The sequence below is a fragment of the Fundulus heteroclitus genome, chromosome 5 (genome assembly GCF_011125445.2).
Source record: "Fundulus heteroclitus isolate FHET01 chromosome 5, MU-UCD_Fhet_4.1, whole genome shotgun sequence".
Lineage (NCBI taxonomy): Eukaryota > Metazoa > Chordata > Actinopteri > Cyprinodontiformes > Fundulidae > Fundulus > Fundulus heteroclitus.
In genome coordinates, this window is record NC_046365.1 from 43,364,975 (window position 1) to 43,383,681 (window position 18,707).

Consider the following 18,707-nt stretch of genomic DNA (forward strand, 5'->3'; position numbering starts at 1 on the left):
TCAGATGTCCTCCAGTCCAACATCAGAGCAGCTCAGACCCAGAGACTGACAGGAGAATCCACAGTTGCTGAGTACGTCACCATCACCCAACCACACTGATCTGATGATAGACTGCCATCATTAATAGGATTTAGCTGTAGGTTCTTATTTCAATCATTCATTGAGCATCGATTCACAACTGCAGCAAGAGTTCTGATGAAAATCAACAAGAGGGATCATATTTCTCCTGTTTTAGCTTCCCTTCATTGGCTTCCTGTTAAATCAAGAATAGAATTTAAAATTCTTCTTCTAACGTATAAAGCCCTTAATAATCAAGCTCCATCATATATCAGAGCTCTGATTACCCCGTATGTTCCTAACAGAGCACTTCGCTCTCAGACTGCAGGTCTGCTGGTGGTTCCTAGAGTCTCTAAAAGTAGAATGGGAGGCAGATCCTTTAGCTATCAGGCTCCTCTCCTGTGGAACCAACTCCCAGTTTTGGTCCGTGAGGCAGACACCCTGTCTACTTTTAAGACTAGGCTTAAAACTTTTATTTTTGACAAAAATTATAACTAGTGACTCATGTTACTCTCAGCTACCTTTATAGCTTTACTGCTATAGGCTTAGGCTACTGGAGTATATCAGGATCTAATTTTCTCACTATATTGAGTTCTACTGTTCTTCAATAATGCATTATGTGTTGTCATTTCTGCTTTAACTTTCTGTTCTCTCTCTTTTCTCTTCATAGTAGGTACACCTGGTCTGGCGTTCTGTTAACTGTGACATCATCCAGAGAAGACGGCTTACCCGCTACTACCATCTAATGTAGAACAGATTACTAGATAATGTGTGCTTCTGTGCTTTTTTGTTTCTCTCGTTGTGTCTCTGCTCTGTCTTCTGTAACCCCAGTCGGTCGAGGCAGATGACCGTTCATACTGAGCCCGGTTCTGCCGGAGGTTTTCCTTCCCGTTAATGGGTGGTTTTTCTTCCCACTGTCGCTTCATGCTTGCTCAGTATGAGGGATTGCAGCAAAGCCATGTACAATGCAGATGACTCTTCCTGTGGCTCTACGGTTCCCCAGGAGTGAATGCTGCTTGTCGGGACTTTGATGCAATCAACTGGTTTCCTTATATAGGACATTTTTGACCAATCTGTATAATCTGACCCAATCTGTATAATATGATTGAACTTGACTTTGTAAAGTGCCTTGAGATGACATGTTTCATGATTTGGCGCTATATAAATAAAATTGAATTGAATTGAAATTGAATTGAACAAATGTCTCCATAGAATCAGATCTGGGTGATGAACACAAATATATGGTCAGTTCAGTCCAATTACACAGATTCAAAGTCCAACACAAACTTTCAGATTTCATTCTGGTTTAAAATTCTGCAGTCTAGTTCATTCTATCATTCAAACTGGTGAGAAAGTTTTCTGTCCAAGGTAACTCAAATGAATCTCCTGTTTTCTCTCCATTTCTTCCAGAACCAGAACTGAAGAACCCGTGGAGGATCCATCTGTGTTATACAGCACCGTCAACAATCTCAGGGACTGAGCTGTTCTCATTTTTGCATTTATGTCTTCTTTTTGTGTAAATAGTATCTTTCAAACATCAAAACTGATTTTCATTTTGATCTGCTGTGATTTACGTCGAGATAAATTCATGATTGGGTTCCATGTCTCTTTAACTATATCAAAACTCCACTAGGCGGCACTGTTTTACCATTTTCTTTCACATTTTACCAAGCAGGGAGCAACATTTTAGACCAAACCCAGCCAAATGAACACAGATAGGCAGCAGGTGGGAATCAAACCAGAAAATGATTTTTATTGAAGGGAAGAGAAACCCACTGTTTCCCCTGACATGTCCTGTCTGCCAGTTTAGCACTCAGAATTGCTCAGAAAGAGCAACAAAACAGAAAAAGTATCACAGGTAAAAACAACTAATACTTTGATACCAAAAAAATATACAGTATTATTTAATATGACATGTATAAAGTGACAGCTAAAGATAATAACAGGGGTTTTCTGTATAGAAGTGAATCTGTAGTACCTGGATCCACCTGTAGGTGTTTGTGAGAGTGTGTTTGTGTTTGTAAGGTTAATCCATCAGAAAAATCTTGTCATCATGTGGTCGGTGGGGGGGGCTTTTGCTTTGTACATAACAACAATGGAAATAATATTTCCTCCTGCATCTTTGCTCATTGTACCCTTGTCTCAATCTGTCTGCTTGTTTGGAGTGTATTCAGATATGTTTTCTATACTGCTGACTGATTTAATACTGCGTTATTGTATTATATTATAAGAAAGAACATTGTTAGCATTGTACAATCCAGTCAAATTCCTTGTATTTGTAGACATACCTGGCAAATAAAGCTGATTCTGATAATATAAGCAGTTAATACATTTACAGCTTTTTTGAGAAAATGTAGTTTATAATGTAGCCGTTCCTCGTGCTTTTCCTCCTCACTGGCATTGAGTAATAAAGTTAGCTTATCAGGAACACTAAGGGTGTAAAGAGGAAGTAACTGAACTCAGTCTACAACCAACAAACAACGGAGCTGAAGGATCTCTGGCCTGCAGGTTGGTGTTCTTTACCCGCTTGGTTCTGGTCCATGTGTGCGGACTTGGTTGTTTCAGATCTCGTCTCTTATTTCTGATAAATATTGTTAGCTGAAAGATTGAGTCACACATTTACAGATTTAATGCTGTTCAATAGAAACAGGAAGGAAATCTTTTGTCATGACTAAGTGTTATCTCCCGAAATGCTGCGATTTTCATGTTAGTGGTGATTTGACTCTGCCGGGGAATCAGAGAGAGACATATTGATGAGCTGCTTTCAGTCACTGTTGCATCAACACGTTACTAACTCAGTCACTGTACTACCTAAGTGACTAGTTGCTAGGCAAAGTAACTAATATGGAATTTTTTTTTACAATTTAAGAGGTCATTGAATTTGAAGGATTTTCCTGTTGCTGTAACTTTAATGATGAATATCAATGTGAGTTCAAATGACTTATTAAAAAGCTTGTGATTTACTGTATCAAATGCAGATGTTAAGTCCAGAAAAACTGGGATCACACAAAATACAGAGTCTATAGCAAAAATGGTCTTCAGACACCTTGAGCAGTGCAGATTCTGTGTTGTTGACCTCAGGAATGCTGCGTGCCATTAAATTGTCCACCAACCATTTTATCAACATTTTCTGAAGAAAAACCAGCTTGGAGATGGTACAGTTGGATGGAGGCTGGTCTTTTATATCAAGGCTGCACTATTGCATGTTTCCAGCAGAGGTGGGTGACCCAGGTTCGAAAAATAAAAAGCCTGTACAGAGATTAGTTTCAACCATTTCCATTTCAAGCTTCACAGCAGAGACCGGGTTTAATGTTTAAACCAGGGGTCTCAAACTCCAGTCCAGCAGCTTTTAGATTTGTCTCTGCTTCAACACTCCTGCCTCCTATATAAGCAATGAGTAACACTTTGGAATCCAGCGATCCAAGTTCAAATCTCTGTGGAACCTGGATCTGTTTGATGGGGAGCGGTGGCCTAGTGGCTAAAGCATTGCGCTTTAACCTCAACCTGGAGGTTTTGGGTTCAACTGCAACTCTGGGTCCTTGAGCAAGACCATTAACCCTGCACAGTGCCAAGGGGATGGGTTAAAGGCATGGAACACATTTCCTTGGAAAGTATGTTATAATGACAACTTACTTTTCCTATGCGTAGTTTAGTTTGTGTTGTTTCTTTTAATTATGACGATGTTGCTTTTACCACTTATTGTTTCTACCTGTACAGTGTCCGTGAGTGTTTTGAAAGGTGCTTGAAATAAAATGCATTATTATTATCATTATTATAAAGATGAGTATTATATGAGCTCATTAGCAGAACTCTGCAGGCTGGTGAGGTAGTTTAATCATTTAATTCCTCATGGATTTAAGTTTGAGACCACAGGTTTAAAATCTCCTGCTGTATTAAACAGGATTAAGGGAAACTAGGCAACTGAAGGCTCCAAAGTAGAAATAACTTCTTTAAATAACCTAAAGGTCTTTGGGACAATGAAGAGACTCTTGCGTTAATTTCTAAGTTTGTCTCAGACAACGATGCTGCTCAGTTCTCCCTGTGGTGGACTAGTTCCCTTTTTGCTCATTCTAAGAAATGTTTTTAGTTGTCAGTACACTGAGGGGCTAAAACAGTATATCCTACTTCCTTTTATGCTATTGGTTGCTTTTATTTTTGTAGTTCATGTGTGGATGCCTTTCATCCACACATGAACAGCGTGTTAATGGCCTAAAAACCGGTGATTCTGAAAACTCTGTTTTTAAGTCTCTGTGTTTACATGACAGGATGGTGTTTTAGGGTCCAGCAGAGCTGACGTCACATGTGCAGCCATAGCTATCAGAAAAGTGCTGATCTCTAAGTTTTCGTTGTGATTGACTATAAACAATGTGTGTCTAATCAATGTTAAACAGGACAATTTCACTAACCTGTGGCTTCTCTGGTTATTTCAATCTGAAAAACTCGCACGGAAAGAAAAGGCAATTAGAAGAATTTTATTGATACAATTATTTTAAGAGTTTGATGCTCAGACCTCGGCAGGAAACATTAGCGCTGAATTATACTTCAATATGTATAAGCAGGTGTATGAGAACAGGGATGTTCCCCCCAGGCATGAAACTGGTGGTAGAGTGGAGATAGAAGAAGTTGGTTTTGTCCATAGAGGCTGGTTGGTGAGATGATCTGCCTGAGCTGTATTGGTGGGATCCAGTAGACTGCATAAGCTGCTACCAGTACTTCACTCAGGGACCCAGAAAGAATGATGTCCAGCTTGGATAAACACAGATTTGCCTGAACTGTCCATGATGAGCAAGCATGAAGCGACAGTGGAGAGGAAAAACTCCCCTTTGGGATGAAACCTCTGGCAGAACCAGGCTCAACATGGCGGTCTTCTGCCGGACCCATTGAGATGTTACAGGGAATCCGTAAGAGTCCAGGAGGAATTACATTCTAATAGGGACGAGGTTGAAGGAGGACCGTAGGAAAGCCAGATGGAGCTTAGCTACGATGGTGGAGAAGGGATGGAGGTGTGTTGAATCAGAGTCATCTGAGTCCGCTTGTATCCGGGATCTCGTTCTTTCGGTCACGACCCAAAGCTGGTGACCATAGATGAGGGTAGGAACGTAGATCGACCGGTAAATCGAGAGCTTCTCCTTTTGGCTCAGCTCTCTCTTCACCACAACGGATCGGTACAGCGCCCGCTTCACAGCAGACGCTGCACCAATCCGCCTGTCGATCTCCCGCTCCATCTTCCCCTCATTCGTGAACAAGACCCCAAGATACTTGAACTCCTCCACTAGGGGTAACTAACTAATTAACTAATATGTAAGGACTTATCAAAGTGCTTGAGCTGTAAAATTACACCTTCCCCATCAGTTTGCCTGCTCGGTAATTTTGAGGAAAGTCCTCTGAAAAAAGAAATAGTTTACATGGTTTTTGCTGCTTTATGTATCGCAAAGAAAACTATCCTCATGAATTGGAAAAGTAAACAAAATCTCAGTATCAATCAGTATAGAGATCTTTTGTTGGATCATATTAATCTAGAGACAGCATCTGATTCCACATCTGATTGGTCTCTTTGGGCTCCTCTGATCAACACCATCACTTAGTGGAATAGGGGGCGGTGGGTTGCTTCCTGCAGGGCGCAGTGGCTGGATGGAGGGGTTCCTGGGGCCCTGGGGGCACTTGGAGTAGGGCGCCTGGTGGATCCGGCTCCGGGGTCTGTTGCCCCCATCTGGGAGGAGTTTGGGAGGCCTACGGGTGGCCTACAGCAGCCGCTTGCGGCGCTCTTTGGGAGCTGCGTGTTGACGGACGTGGGTTACTGACCTGGTAGCTGTGCTGCCGCTGGGTGGGGCCGGGGTGGGTCTGGGGGTCTGGGGTCCCTGGGGCGCGCCGCCCTCGGGCGCGGGCCCCGGCGGGGCCTCTGGGGTTCCGGTTCCGGGGGGTGTGCCGCTTTTGGTGTGGGCCGGCGCGCGCCCGGGTGTCCGCCCCTGCACGGGGCCTCTGGTGCGCTGGGGGGCCTCGGGGCCCGTTGAGCTGGTAGGGGGGCATGGTCATTAACACCTCTGGGCAGATGCTCTTCTCCTTCATTGGATAGGCACTCTGCCAGTGGGGGGAGGGAGAAAGGAGGGGGAGTAGGGACCTACCCAGCCTGGATGTCTACTGTCGAATGTATGGTGAGTTGTTTGAACGTTAGTGTTGGGGAGGGATTAAATTCTACGGGTGGGGGTGGTGTGGGGGGGGGGGAGTTGACGTTCTAGGTGGGCTTGTGTCCGGGCCCACCTGTCCCGGGTCCTGGTCCCGTGTCGTCCTTCCGGTGCGGGGTTTCACCTGGGGGTGGGGTTTGGGGTGGCTCTGTGCGGGCCGGCTGGCCAGGGTCCCCCCCTCTTATTATTATTATTATTATTATTATATTATTATTATTATTTATTTATTTTTTTATTTATTTGATTTTAGTTTAAGTAGGCTTGGTGGGTGGGCTGGGGGGGGTTGAAGGTGTTGGTCCCTGGTGGGTGGTTGGCTGGCGGGGCCCCGCTGAGGCCTCTCCCTGGCCTCCGTGCTACGGTGGTGCGCTGGCGAGGCCCCCTTCTCTGAGTGGGGCTTTCGGGGAGCGGGGGGTGCCTATTGGAGTCAGTAGGGGAGGTGGCTCCCCTGGGTGGCTTCCCAGTCATTTGCTCCCCATCCCCGGACTCCTCCCTCTGCCTGCTCCATCACGCCGCCACACATGTTAGGTCCTGGGGGAGAGGGCGTTACTGGAGGTTGCCACTTTCTGGGACGCCCCTCTCCCCAATTTATCATGCATCTTAGACACTTTCACTTCAAAAACATTTTTCAACATCGCACACTCATCTAGGCCATGGTAGGGGAGTGGGGGGAAGACGTCTGGGAGGGGGCTTATGTTGTGTGGGCCTCACCTCGGACGGCTCCCTTCACCTCCTCTCCCACTTAGACATTGAGGGTTCTGGGCAGTCGCCCGAAGGGGGTGCGCTGGCAACAGCTACCTTCCGGAAGGGGGGTGGGCTGTGCCGTGCATCCCCTTCGGCGCTCCCAGTTTTTAAACGCACTTGAGAACAACATGCAACAACACAACATTTGAGCGGGCGTAGGGAGGATCGGGGTCTTCTGCACACCCCCGTTCTCCGATGGCGGCAAGGAGTCTGGGGCCTGGAGGAGGTGCGGGCCACTGTGTCCGGGGTCTTGGCGGGGGGCTGCGGTGGGTAGTCAGCGGCTTGCCAGGTCTGGGGCTGATGCCTCCGCTCCCCCCAGGAGGGGCGGGGGGCAGGGATGGCAAGGGTAAGGTTGGGGTTGGGAGGGGGTTTATTAGGTATTTAGGGGGAGGGGTGGGCTCTGGCTGGGTGGCTCCTGCGGGTCGTGTTGGCCCGCCCTCTTGGGGGGCGTCTGGTCTGGGGCCGGGGCCGGGGGTCGGGCACAAGCAGTCGTGTAGTCGATTTGGGGTGACCCCCCCCCCTCCCCCCCCTCCCCCCCCTTTGGTCAGTGTTGGGTGTGAGTGTTATGTGGGAATGTGTGTACAGCGTCTTTTTTTTTTTGTGTGGTGAGTGGGGCACAAGGGAGGGATGGAGGGATGGGGTGAATGAGTTTTCCTTTTTTTTTTTTTTTTTTTTTTTTCCAGGTATGGGTGTGGTCCGCTCCCTCTCCCAAGAACATCTCAAGTCTCCGCCAGGTGCGGAGCCCATCCCCCCACGTCCTGCCCTCCTCCACTTCGTTGGCGGGCGCCTTGGCCCCCTGGCGCATTGGTTGGCTTCGGGTTTGGGGCGGGTTCCCGGGCGTGCGCCGGCCCACTCCCGGCGGCCTCTTCGCGGGGCCTGGCCCCCCGGGGGCGGCCGGGGCCCCCGTCGCGGGGGCGGGGCGCCCCTGGGGCCTCTGGCCCTCAGGGCCCATGGCCGGGACCACTTCAGCGGGGCTAGCTGCCGGCGGAGCACACGGGCTCGTCTCCGCGGCTCTTGAGGGCGTCAGCATTGCGGTGGCTGGGGGATTTCCTCAGGGTCGTCTCTGCTCCTTCCTTGGGGGGGGGGTTGCAGATATCCTGTGTCGGCCCCTCCTGGGCGACCTGCTTTAGGGGCCCCTTTTAGGGTTACGGGTCCCCTGACGCCTGCCTCTGTGCTCGGGGAAGGCGGGTCTTCGGTTCTCCACAATCACTATCAAGCTATTTCTGGATAATCTTCACCTAAACTAGTGCACTTTCACATCTCCCACAGGTGCTGGGTCCCAGGTATTAAGTGTTCACTTATATACAGTAACCTTATAATGTATTTATTTATTTATTTATGTTCTTTCACCTTCTTTTTTTCAAATATCACATTACACATGTCAGCTTACATAATAATATATATGATTTAGCAATGGCATCTAGGTGTTATTCGAGTGTATCTGTTGCTTTATGTCTGTTGGTTGTGCTGTTCTTTTTGTGTCTCTTTCCAGGTGATGGAGCAGACAAAGAAGGTTTTATCATTCTCTCCCTTTTATCTCCTCTTTCTTTCACCTCTACTCTTTTTTTCTTTTCTTTCACTTTTTGTTCTTCCTTTACTCTCCCATTGTCATGTCCATATAATTTGAAATTCTCCTTGCAGGAATCATAATAAAGCTATTTACAAGCATAAATCAAGTGGAGCACTATGGCGAAAGCTGTACGCTCCACTTGTAAAAGCAAAATCTGTCGAGCTCTATCTGACATTGAGACATCGATTCCTATTGCCATATTGCTAGACAGGACACTGGGAAAAAAAAAAAAAAAACTAACTAATTAACGGAAATATCAGCAGGCTGATATTTTTGCCTGATATTTGCGGGTTTTATTTTTTATGTATCGTATCGACTGATATGTACATGCCTTTGCCAGGTAAGGGTTTGCGCATTCAGCAGCCATGCCTTGATGCCATGTGAAGAGCGGCAAGGAATGTAAGACTGAGTGCCCACAACAATAATAGTAAGTTTTCAACTTTTATTGTATTCTTAACTGTCTAATTTAGCTGGATTTGCCCTTTGAATGGCTGCCACTGTCACCGTGAGAGGGAGGGAAGCTTGTCTGTTTCACTCTGAAGAACAGGCAGGTCATCTGAGCGGTGCGAGTTTTTTCACTTTCAATCTGCCACTGAAACTTGATTTTTTTTAAATGATGTTCAAGCTGCTTAAAGTCAGCATAAAACTCCCACTGTTTAAAAAGCCATGTTTGATCACCGCTGCGTGAGTACGTATTGCCATGGAGAATTATGTATGTGCATCAAACCAATTACCTATCACAACACGTACAGCATCTCACTTTACAGAAAATGATGTCCACACTGCAGTGGTGGTCGGTCTTTATTCTCCTCCTCTTCACTGAACAAGAACATTTTTTCTCGCTGGTTTTTCTGATGCACTTCAAAGGCTTTTCATACCATTAACTACCAGATTCTTTTGCATAAGCTCTCACTTTTTGGCCTGAAAATAATTAATTAAAGAGGTTTACCAGTGTGAAAGAAATTCTAAACAACAACTGACTTCCTATTGCATAAGGAAATGATGGAGTGATGAAGTTACAGCACTTTTGCACCTTGTGTGTCCAGTGCTTACATGTCCGAGTGGCGTGAGGCCATAGTGACTTCAGAATAATATTCCCATAACAACCAGTTATCTAACTGATCAATGTCTATAATGGTCTAGAATCACCTCTCCTTCCTCTTCACTGTGGTCTACCCCAGGGTTCTATTCTGAGTCCTTTGTTACGTTTATTTATTTAGCTCCAATCCACAACATATCATCTCTTTCCAAAGTCCATCAGATCCTCCAGGTTGGTGAGAAAGTTTCCTCTCTAAGGAAACCCAGCAGGTTGCATCAAGTCTCTCCAAGCAGCATTCACTCCTCCTGAAAGAGCGTAGAGCCACAGTGGACAGTCGTCTGCATTGTTGATGGCTTTGCAGCAATCCCTCATACTGAGCATGCATGAAGCGACAGTGGAGAGGAAAACTCCCCTTTAACAGGGAGGAGAACCTCCAGCAGAACCAGAACCAGGCTCAGTGTGAACGCTCATCTGCCTCCACCCACTGGGGCTTAGAGAAGACAGAGCAGAGACACAGAAAGCTCAGAAGCTCACATTGACCCAGGAGTACTTTCTATGTTAGATGGTAATAGTGGATGATCTGCCTCCCCTGATGATGTCACAGCTAACAGAATGCCAGACCAGGTGTACCTTCTATGAAGAGAAAAATGACAGAGAAGAAAAAGTTAAAAGATGAAATAACAACAAACAATGCAGATTGGAGAGCAGTAGGAGAACTCAGCAGAGTGAGAGAAATAGACCCTGATGTCCTCCAGCAGCCTAAGCCTATAGCAGCATAACTATAGAGGTAGCTCAGGGTAACATGATCAGTGTTCCCTCTAAGCTGCGTGAATCACGCACAGCAAAGCTATTCTGCGAAGTAAATAAAATTCAAGCTGAACTGTAAACAAAATAATAATAAACCAAGTTATTTTTTACCATTTTGCAACTCTGGTGAGATGGTGTTCCACAGCCACACTCTGTGAGCGGCAGGTGATGATCAGAGTGCACCACTGATTGATGGGTGGGGCAGACGGCTTTATAGTTGGGCAGGTGGCGGTGTGTGCGTCTTTGTTCTGGGCCGATCTCCCCTGATTAGAAAACTGCTGCTCTGAGTAGTTCTACCTCATTCTGTCATACTCAGCGGTTTCGGTTTCAGAACAGGTGATATCAACCAGGTAACTAAACTCAGTTAAATGGGAGCAAGCGTGAAAAAAGGTCCTGATCAATGGATCGCAGATAACGTGATTCACCATGGCAACGGCAGGAAATAAGAAGCCCAGAAGTGGCATTTACCGCGAGTGGAATTAGAAATCTTTAAAGAATATTAAGCCATATAAAACAACGCTGTGGCTGCGGAAAAAGTGAGTTGGCGGCAGAGAATATCTGAAAAACTCAAAGCATGACATGAGAGTTATTCGAAGAGAATTACTGCTGTTTTCTCACACTTCCCTCATTCGAAACAAAAAGGGAAGTGTGGGGGGGGGGGGGGCACTGGTTTCAAAATGCATTGAAAGGACATGGCAGCAAATCACGAAGATGTATGAAAATACAGCTTAATCAGTTAAGGTTAAGTTAAAAGTTTTTTTTATGTTTAACGGTACTCAAGTAAAGCATTAACTGCCTATATTCAATATATGCAATTAATTATGGGATGGTGTGAGTTGTTCATCTTCATCTTTTTGCCAGCATTGTTCACCCATCCTTCTGAAAAAATTGTTTCATTTGTGCCAACCTCACTTTTAATAATGACATAGCCTATATTTATATTTTAAGTTGAAGCAAAAGTGCCGTTATTTAAGTGAAGAAATGTGCTGCAGCCCGAACGGTGTTGGGGGGGGGGATTTATGAATGGAAAATAAGAGCTAGAAGTCCCAAATTTTGATACAGAATAAATTATTGCTTTCATTCTGTGTAGTTCTGTTCTTGTGGGTCTCTGACTATGAAACACCGTTAAACCATAACTGAGAGTAACAGTTACACTCCTGACAGCGACATCCAGCTGCCTCTGAAAGATTTTAAGTGTCTCTGACGTTATTAAAAAGCCGCCTTTGGCATAAAATCGAAGAGCAGAACATAGAAATTGCGTATGTGTGTATTTATACATATGCATACACAAATGTATTTATTTATTTTTTTCCATGCATACACAAATTTAGACTGTAACCTCTCATGCTGCAGTATGTTCTGCACAACACAAACCCAGAATTCTGCACTTCTGACTTTCTAATACAACTAGTATCTGTTCTGTTTATATCATATTATATATTTCTATCTCTCGACACAGTAATCTATGTTCTCTGTAAAGAGAAAATTGGTCTTATTAGATGCTAAGGAATGTTTGCTTTAGGCTTCAAGGGTAGTGTTGATCATTGCAATTAACTGATTTCAGGGAAAAACAGTTTGGAAAGATTATGTTTTGAGTAATCTGTGTGCATTCTGAGCTGATGTCTGTCTCGCTAAAATGTCATTGTAGGAACAAGATTCTTCATTCAATAAAAAAAAATAAATCAAGATTTTCATTCTGTATTGTTCTACTGTAGGAAGGAGTCAATCTACTTTATTATTCCAGGATCTATAGCATGGCAACAGTTGAAGATGATGTAGAAATACCAGCCGATTCTGTAGAATCAAAACCTTCAACAAGGATGGAAGTTGCGAAGAAAGTTCCAGGTGAGACTTAAATCCTAATAAATCAGGATCTCTGAGGTAAACCTTTATGTATGACAGTTTTTGTTTCATGCTGTCATTCAGAGGAAGTTATTTCTTGGTTATTTCTCTGTCTTTGTGTGGATTTCTGCTTTCAGACAGAAACATTTACAGGCTGGTTGGGTTCAGCTTTGGACTTCTTTGCATCCTGCAAGTTGCTCTCAACATTTCCCTGCGTCAGACTCTCTGTGAGTTGGTTTATGTCCCATTTCTGCAAGTCCTCTGGATTTCTAAGCTAATCTGGTTCTCTTCTGAAATTAGCTCCCCTGCCTGTAAAACAATAGCAGTGCGCCGACTTCAGAGAAAAACTCTGCCACCCAACGGACATGTTGATACAGTGTGCTAATTTCTTTATGCTAATTAGATAAACTTTTCTGAAGCTATTATCTCTAAATGGAATATTATGATCCGTTTGAGAGTTTTATTTGCACTAACTCTGCTTTTTTAGACCATTCTGATGACCATGGAATAAAGTCACCTGAAGACGATGGAGACCGAGGCAAAGGCAGAAAGATCAGCTCAGAGGGATTTTTTTGCTTTTACGATGATGAAAATAAAAAGAGTTTGAATCTTACAGCAGGTGAGTTTAGTGATTTCTAAACTACTTCAGTTACAGAACGTGTCATGGTCTGACCTTTATAATCATTTTATTTGAATACCTATCCATTTCTTCTGACACTTCATTGTAGTAACAGAAACATCTAAAGAACTGCTGGCAGAATTTTGCCCCAGTGTGTATTACATCTCCTCCACCAAGAAAACGTGGCCTGAAAGTAGGAAAGATTGTCTGAAAAGAGGAGCTGACCTGATAATCATCACCAGCAAAGAAGAGCAGAAATTTATGGGACAGTTTAAAAGGATCGTTTGGATCGGTCTGACTGATGCTGACAAAAAAGGTTTATGGAAATGGGTTGATGGGACTCCGCTGACTTTAAGGTTTGTAATGTTTTTAAATAATGATATACCACCTAACTATTAGTCTCTTAGACTTCCTCTGAAGCTTTTCTTTACCTTCTAGTTTGTAATTGGAGATTGTAACTGAAGTGTCAATTGGGTTCTCTCTGGGTACTACCACAATTTGTCTTTTAATCCAAAAGTGAACTGTGCTGTAAACACAGATCAAAAATCAAACTGAGCCGCAGCCTTATAGACCAACAGCAGCTGTTTACATCTACAATATTTCTTCTTCATGTGTGTGAATTTTGTTTTTCCTGACCAGGGTTCTCTCTGTTTTTGGTTTTCAGCTTTTGGGTTCCCGGTGAGCCGAACAACTTTCTAAATATAAAAGAATACTGCGCAGAAACTAGGGATTTTGATTCAGAAAACAGCTGGAATGATAGAAACTGTGATGCTCACAACTACTGGATCTGTGAAAGGAAGCTACTGAAGAGGAATGGTGCAGCAGCGGGTTCTTAGAGAACCGGTTACAGAAAATCTGTCTCAGGAACCATGAAATGACGCCTGAGAGAGTTGCACTGTTTTTATTGACTAAAGGTCAGTTTGAAGGTTTCCATGAATGCAAAGATTTTTTAACAGCCTCAAAATAAACTAAAGAATAAATTATTGTTTTTTTTTTTACTGTATTATGCCATCACAGCATGGCTAAATTGTGTTAATTTTGAACAATGTGTGAAATGGGGAAAGAAACAAAAAAGGACCAGAAGTGTTTCACATCCACAGCCACCAAGGATCCGCCTTTACAGCAGGGTGCCTGCTGTGAACACAGACCACTCCCCCAGACAAAATGTCAGAGCACTTCTGACCAGACTCTCAGACCACTTTTCCCTGGAGCACTGGAGGAGAGGGAGGCTGCCACCCAGTCTTCACCTTCTTCCTGCCTGAGACAAAGGAAGAGGGAGGCTGTCCTGAACCACGAGGGCTCACAAGGCCAGAAAAGACCCACAAGCACAGGGGAGAAATCCCTCTTCACCCGGAGGATATAACCGGGCAAATCAGAGTGAAGTCTGCTGTCTTAACTTCAGTGTAAAATACCAGAGGAAAGGATCCCTCCATGCCAAAAATAGCTTTGTGTATTTCTTCTGAGTCTTTACGAAAGCGGACTGCAGACAGAGCTGAAAAGCCGGCAAAGGACCCACTTTCACATGCTAAGGAAAAATCTGCTGAAATCTTGACTGTTACCGGGTCAGAGACGCTGCAGGAGCTGCCAATCTCGACCACGTGTCAGCTCATGGCTCATGTCTACTGCTAAGCCACTAGCCGCTGTTGAAGAAATTACGTTTTCCCTTTTCAGTGCTCCCTTCCTTTGATGACCAAAGTGGACTGAACTCACACGAAGCGCCGACAAGTCGGGCAGAATTGAGACAGGGAAAGGTTACACGGTCATTGGGAAATGTTTGCGTAATGTGTTTACATGGTGTTTTTAAAACAAAGAGCTAACGGAATTAGCTCATGAAAGTATTTGGTACCCTATCATTGCCCATATGATTCAAGTGTGTTTTTATGGTTGTGACAAAAGTTATCTCCACAAAGGTTTATTACATTAATATTAATTTTTATGTCAACCAGCCAACTCATTATGACTAATACAAAAGGTGAAGCTTTTAAAGTAGCGCCGAAAATCCACTAGCCAAAATGCTATTTAGCTTCTGGTAACTTCCGATTTCCAGTTATTCAACAAAAGCCGTTTTAAAGCATAAGGCTTGCTCGATTCGCTCCGCCATCGTTTCATAGTGCTGAGCCTTATTTCCACATTAATATGGAATATTAATATTAATATGGAATATTAATGTCAATATAAAGGCGTTTTGGTTAACTTTAGGAGTAACCGATTTTAGTGACCGATCGCTACAGCGACCCCTAGCTCCTGGAAGTAGAATCGCATTAATCAAATCGGGCGTCCCTAAAGTAAATTATTTTAATGAGCAAATCACTCTTTAAAATGTTATTTCCTCAAATAATGTTTTGTGTATCTCATGATTTGCATTGTGAATGGGTTGAAACATATTCCAAATCATATTTTTCATCATTAATTGAGAATAAAAATAATCCTAGATTTCTCTTTAGTACAGTTGCCAAACTTACCCAGAGCCACAGCTCTGTTGATCCATCCATTTTCCTTAGCTCTTAGCAGTGATGATTTTATGGGATTCTTCACAAATAAAATTGATTCCATTAAAAATAAATTAATTGGCATCCTCCCAAACATGATTACCTCGTCCTCAGTAAGTGAGGCAGCGTTGGAGGAATCTTTAGAACCTGCGCAGTGTTTGAACTGTTTAGAAGCAGTAGAGTTTTCTGAGCTATCTAAAATTTTTGCTTCATCTAAACCTTCTACCTGTATGTTAGACCCAATCCCAACCAAGTTGTTTAAGGAGGTATTCCCTCTGATCAGTGGTCCTATTTTAGACATGATTAATCTATCCTTGGTAAATGGATATGTACCACAGGCTTTTAAAGTAGCTGTTATTAAACATTTACTTAAGAAACCTTCTCTTGATCAAGATGAGTTAGTAAATTACAGACCTATATCTAATCTTCTTTTCTTATCTAAAATTCTTGAGAAAGTAGTTGCTAATCAACTCTGTGAACATTTACAAAGTAATGACCTACTTGAGGAGTTTCAGTCAGGCTTCAGAGCTCATCATAGCACTGAAACAGCTCTGGTGAAGGTCACTAATGATATTCTCATGGCCTCAGATAATGGACTTGTGTCTATACTTGTCCTGTTAGATCTCAGTGCTGCATTTGATACAGTTGATCACAATATTCTCCTAGAAAGGCTTGAACATACTGTAGGGATTAAGGGAAAAGCATTAGGCTGGTTTAAATCTTATCTGTCAGACAGATTCCAGTTTGTTCATGTTAATAATAAATCTTCCACAAACTCTAGAGTCACCTGTGGAGTACCACAGGGTTCAGTCCTTGGACCAATTCTCTTTACTATATATATGCTTCTGATTGGCAAAATTATCAGACAGCATGGGATTAATTTCCACTATTATGCTGATGACATTCAGCTATATTTATCCATAAATCCTGATGAATCCAATCAATTACTTCAACTGCAGTCATGTCTTGATGTCATCAAAAGCTGGATGACTTTAAATTTCCTGCATTTAAATTCTGACAAGACAGAAGTTGTAATCTTTGGACCAGAGTCCTCAAAAAACTTCTTAATCAATCACTTAATCTGGATGGCATTAACTTGGCCTCTGGTAATAAAGTAAAAAATCTTGGTGTTATTTTTGACCAAGACATGTCATTTAAATCCCATATTAAACAGGTTTCCAGAGTTTCCTTTTTTCACCTCCGGAATATCGCCAAAATTAGAAACATTCTGTCCAGGGGTGATGCTGAAAAACTAGTCCATGCATTTGTTACTTCAAGGCTGGACTATTGTAATTCTTTACTATCAGGAAGTCCACAAAATGCAGTTCAAAGCCATGGACAATGCAGATAACTCTCCCTGTAGCTCTACGCTTCCCCAGGAGTGAATGCTGCTTGTCGGGAATTTGATGCAATCAACCGGTTCCCTTATATAGGAAATATTCGACCAGTCTGTATAATATGATAATCATACGAGTGACAAAAGGGAAATGACTCCTGATGAAAGTCAAAGTGGAAATTTTTCAGATGAGTCAACAGGGAGTAAAAATGACGATGAAACTCGAGCAAAGAGAAGTGATTATTATCTAAAAAGAGAAAATACCCACAAAATACCTTTCAAGATTACCTGCTAGACCCTAAAACCAAAGACGCAACAGAAAACACATTAAAAAACAACTGAGAGACAAAAAGGCTCTATTTTCTATTTTTTTATTTAAAAAATTTGTTTATGTCAGTAATCTGTTATTCAGAGTTTTGGGTGTGTTTTAATGGCAAGGCAAGGCAAGGCAAATTTATTTATATAGCACAATTCAGTACAGGGACAATGCAAAGTGCTTTACATGATTAAAATATAGCAAATTAAAACAGAATAAAAGCAAGTAGGAATAAAATGTAGATATAAATTAGAACAAAGAAGTGGTGATTCAGTTAACTAGAACAGTCTTGATTTAAAGGAACTCAGGAACTTAATATTAAGCATTTACAGAGCGTTTCAGAGGCAATTTTAATAAATCAAGAATAGTTCGACAATTATTAGCTTGTAATGCAACCTTTTGGTACCAGTATAAATGTTAACATAAAATACTATTTTTCCAGTGGAACCACTATTACAACTGTTCCTGTTCTTTATTCATAATTAAACAAAGGATAAATCTAAATTTTTACGCTTTGCCTAAAGTTTTTCTAAACATTAAAAACACTGTGAACGTCATTTTAAAAACTCAGGAGACACCTCAGATTGTATTTATTAACATTTTTACTATAACTGCAGCTAATCTGGGCTGAATCATAAGCATGTTAAGCTTTAACCACAGGTGAGTCTGCTTTAGAGAGGCCTTTTATCCAATCGCTCAATGCAATATTTTTAACCACTATTCTCAACAAAACTATGCACGTGTGTATTTAATGATGAAAATAAAACTATTTTTAGTTTATAAAAGTTTACTAAACTGACTACTTGTCATAAAAATCAGAGCAAGTATTAAGGAACCACAATAAAGCCGTACCCTGAAGTACAAGCTAGACCTGAAATTAATGATTAGCCTAATTATGCATTTTATTCTCTAAGTTTTTAAAGCTTATTTCTGAGTTTTACATTTGCACATTGCAAACCCATCTAGAAAAGCTGTTTTTCACTTTAGATCCTGTTGATTAGATCTGTGTGCTCTGTGTGCAAAACTTTATTTAAGCTTATTAATATTTTAGCCCTTTTATTCCAGACAGATTGTGAACAAGGTTCTATAAGAACCTCTATATGCTGTCATGTTTACCGCATAAAACTAAAGAGGTTTATTAGATTTCAGCAGAGCTCAAGCAAAGACGTGTCTTCCTGCAGCCTGAATGTAAAACGTTTCTTCTGAGGAAACAATATGTTTTTGTTTGACTTTATTGTTTCTTTAAAATCTGATTCAGATGTCTTTTTATCGCCGTCATGTAATTCATTCAGATTTTATGACTGATGCATGTTTTATTCATTAAACATTTAAATAGAAAAAAAGATGAAAATGAAAATGAAACAGAAATTAAGCACACAAAAAAACTGAGAGCAAAATAGAGAGTTTATTCAAATTTCTTTTGTCCATTTCAGGACGGATTATTCTGACATAAAGGCAAGGCAAGGCAAATTTATTTATATAGCACAATTCAGTACAGAGACAATGCAAAGTGCTTTACATGATTAAAATATAGGAATAAAAGCAAGTAGGGATAAAATGTAGAAACAAAAAAAGAACGTTAAAAACAGTAAAACAGTTTAACTGGAACATTCAAGGGCAATTTTAAACAAATGTGTTTTTAATCTTGATTTAAAGGAACTCAGGCTTTCAGCACTTTTACAGTTTTCTGGGAGTTTGTTCCAGATTAG

At 42.2% G+C, this 18,707-nt stretch overlaps 1 protein-coding gene across 2 annotated transcripts; it reads left to right on the forward strand.

The window, feature by feature from the left end:
• Positions 1-2,480: 2,480 nt before the first annotated feature.
• On the forward strand, positions 2,481-13,841 carry LOC105918080 (C-type lectin domain family 4 member M). 2 transcript variants are annotated; one of them, XM_036136662.1, is made up of 6 exons: positions 2,481-2,565; positions 12,141-12,241; positions 12,376-12,465; positions 12,726-12,857; positions 12,967-13,213; positions 13,522-13,841. In XM_036136662.1, the coding sequence occupies exons 2-6, from the start codon at positions 12,151-12,153 to the stop codon at positions 13,691-13,693; spliced, it is 732 nt and encodes a 243-aa protein (XP_035992555.1). In that variant the 5' UTR covers positions 2,481-2,565; positions 12,141-12,150; the 3' UTR covers positions 13,694-13,841. The 2 variants fall into 2 exon arrangements, with proteins under 2 accessions (XP_035992555.1, XP_035992554.1); XM_036136661.1 differs by having other exon boundaries at positions 2,543-2,565; positions 12,112-12,241.
• The last annotated feature ends 4,866 nt before the right edge of the window (positions 13,842-18,707 follow it).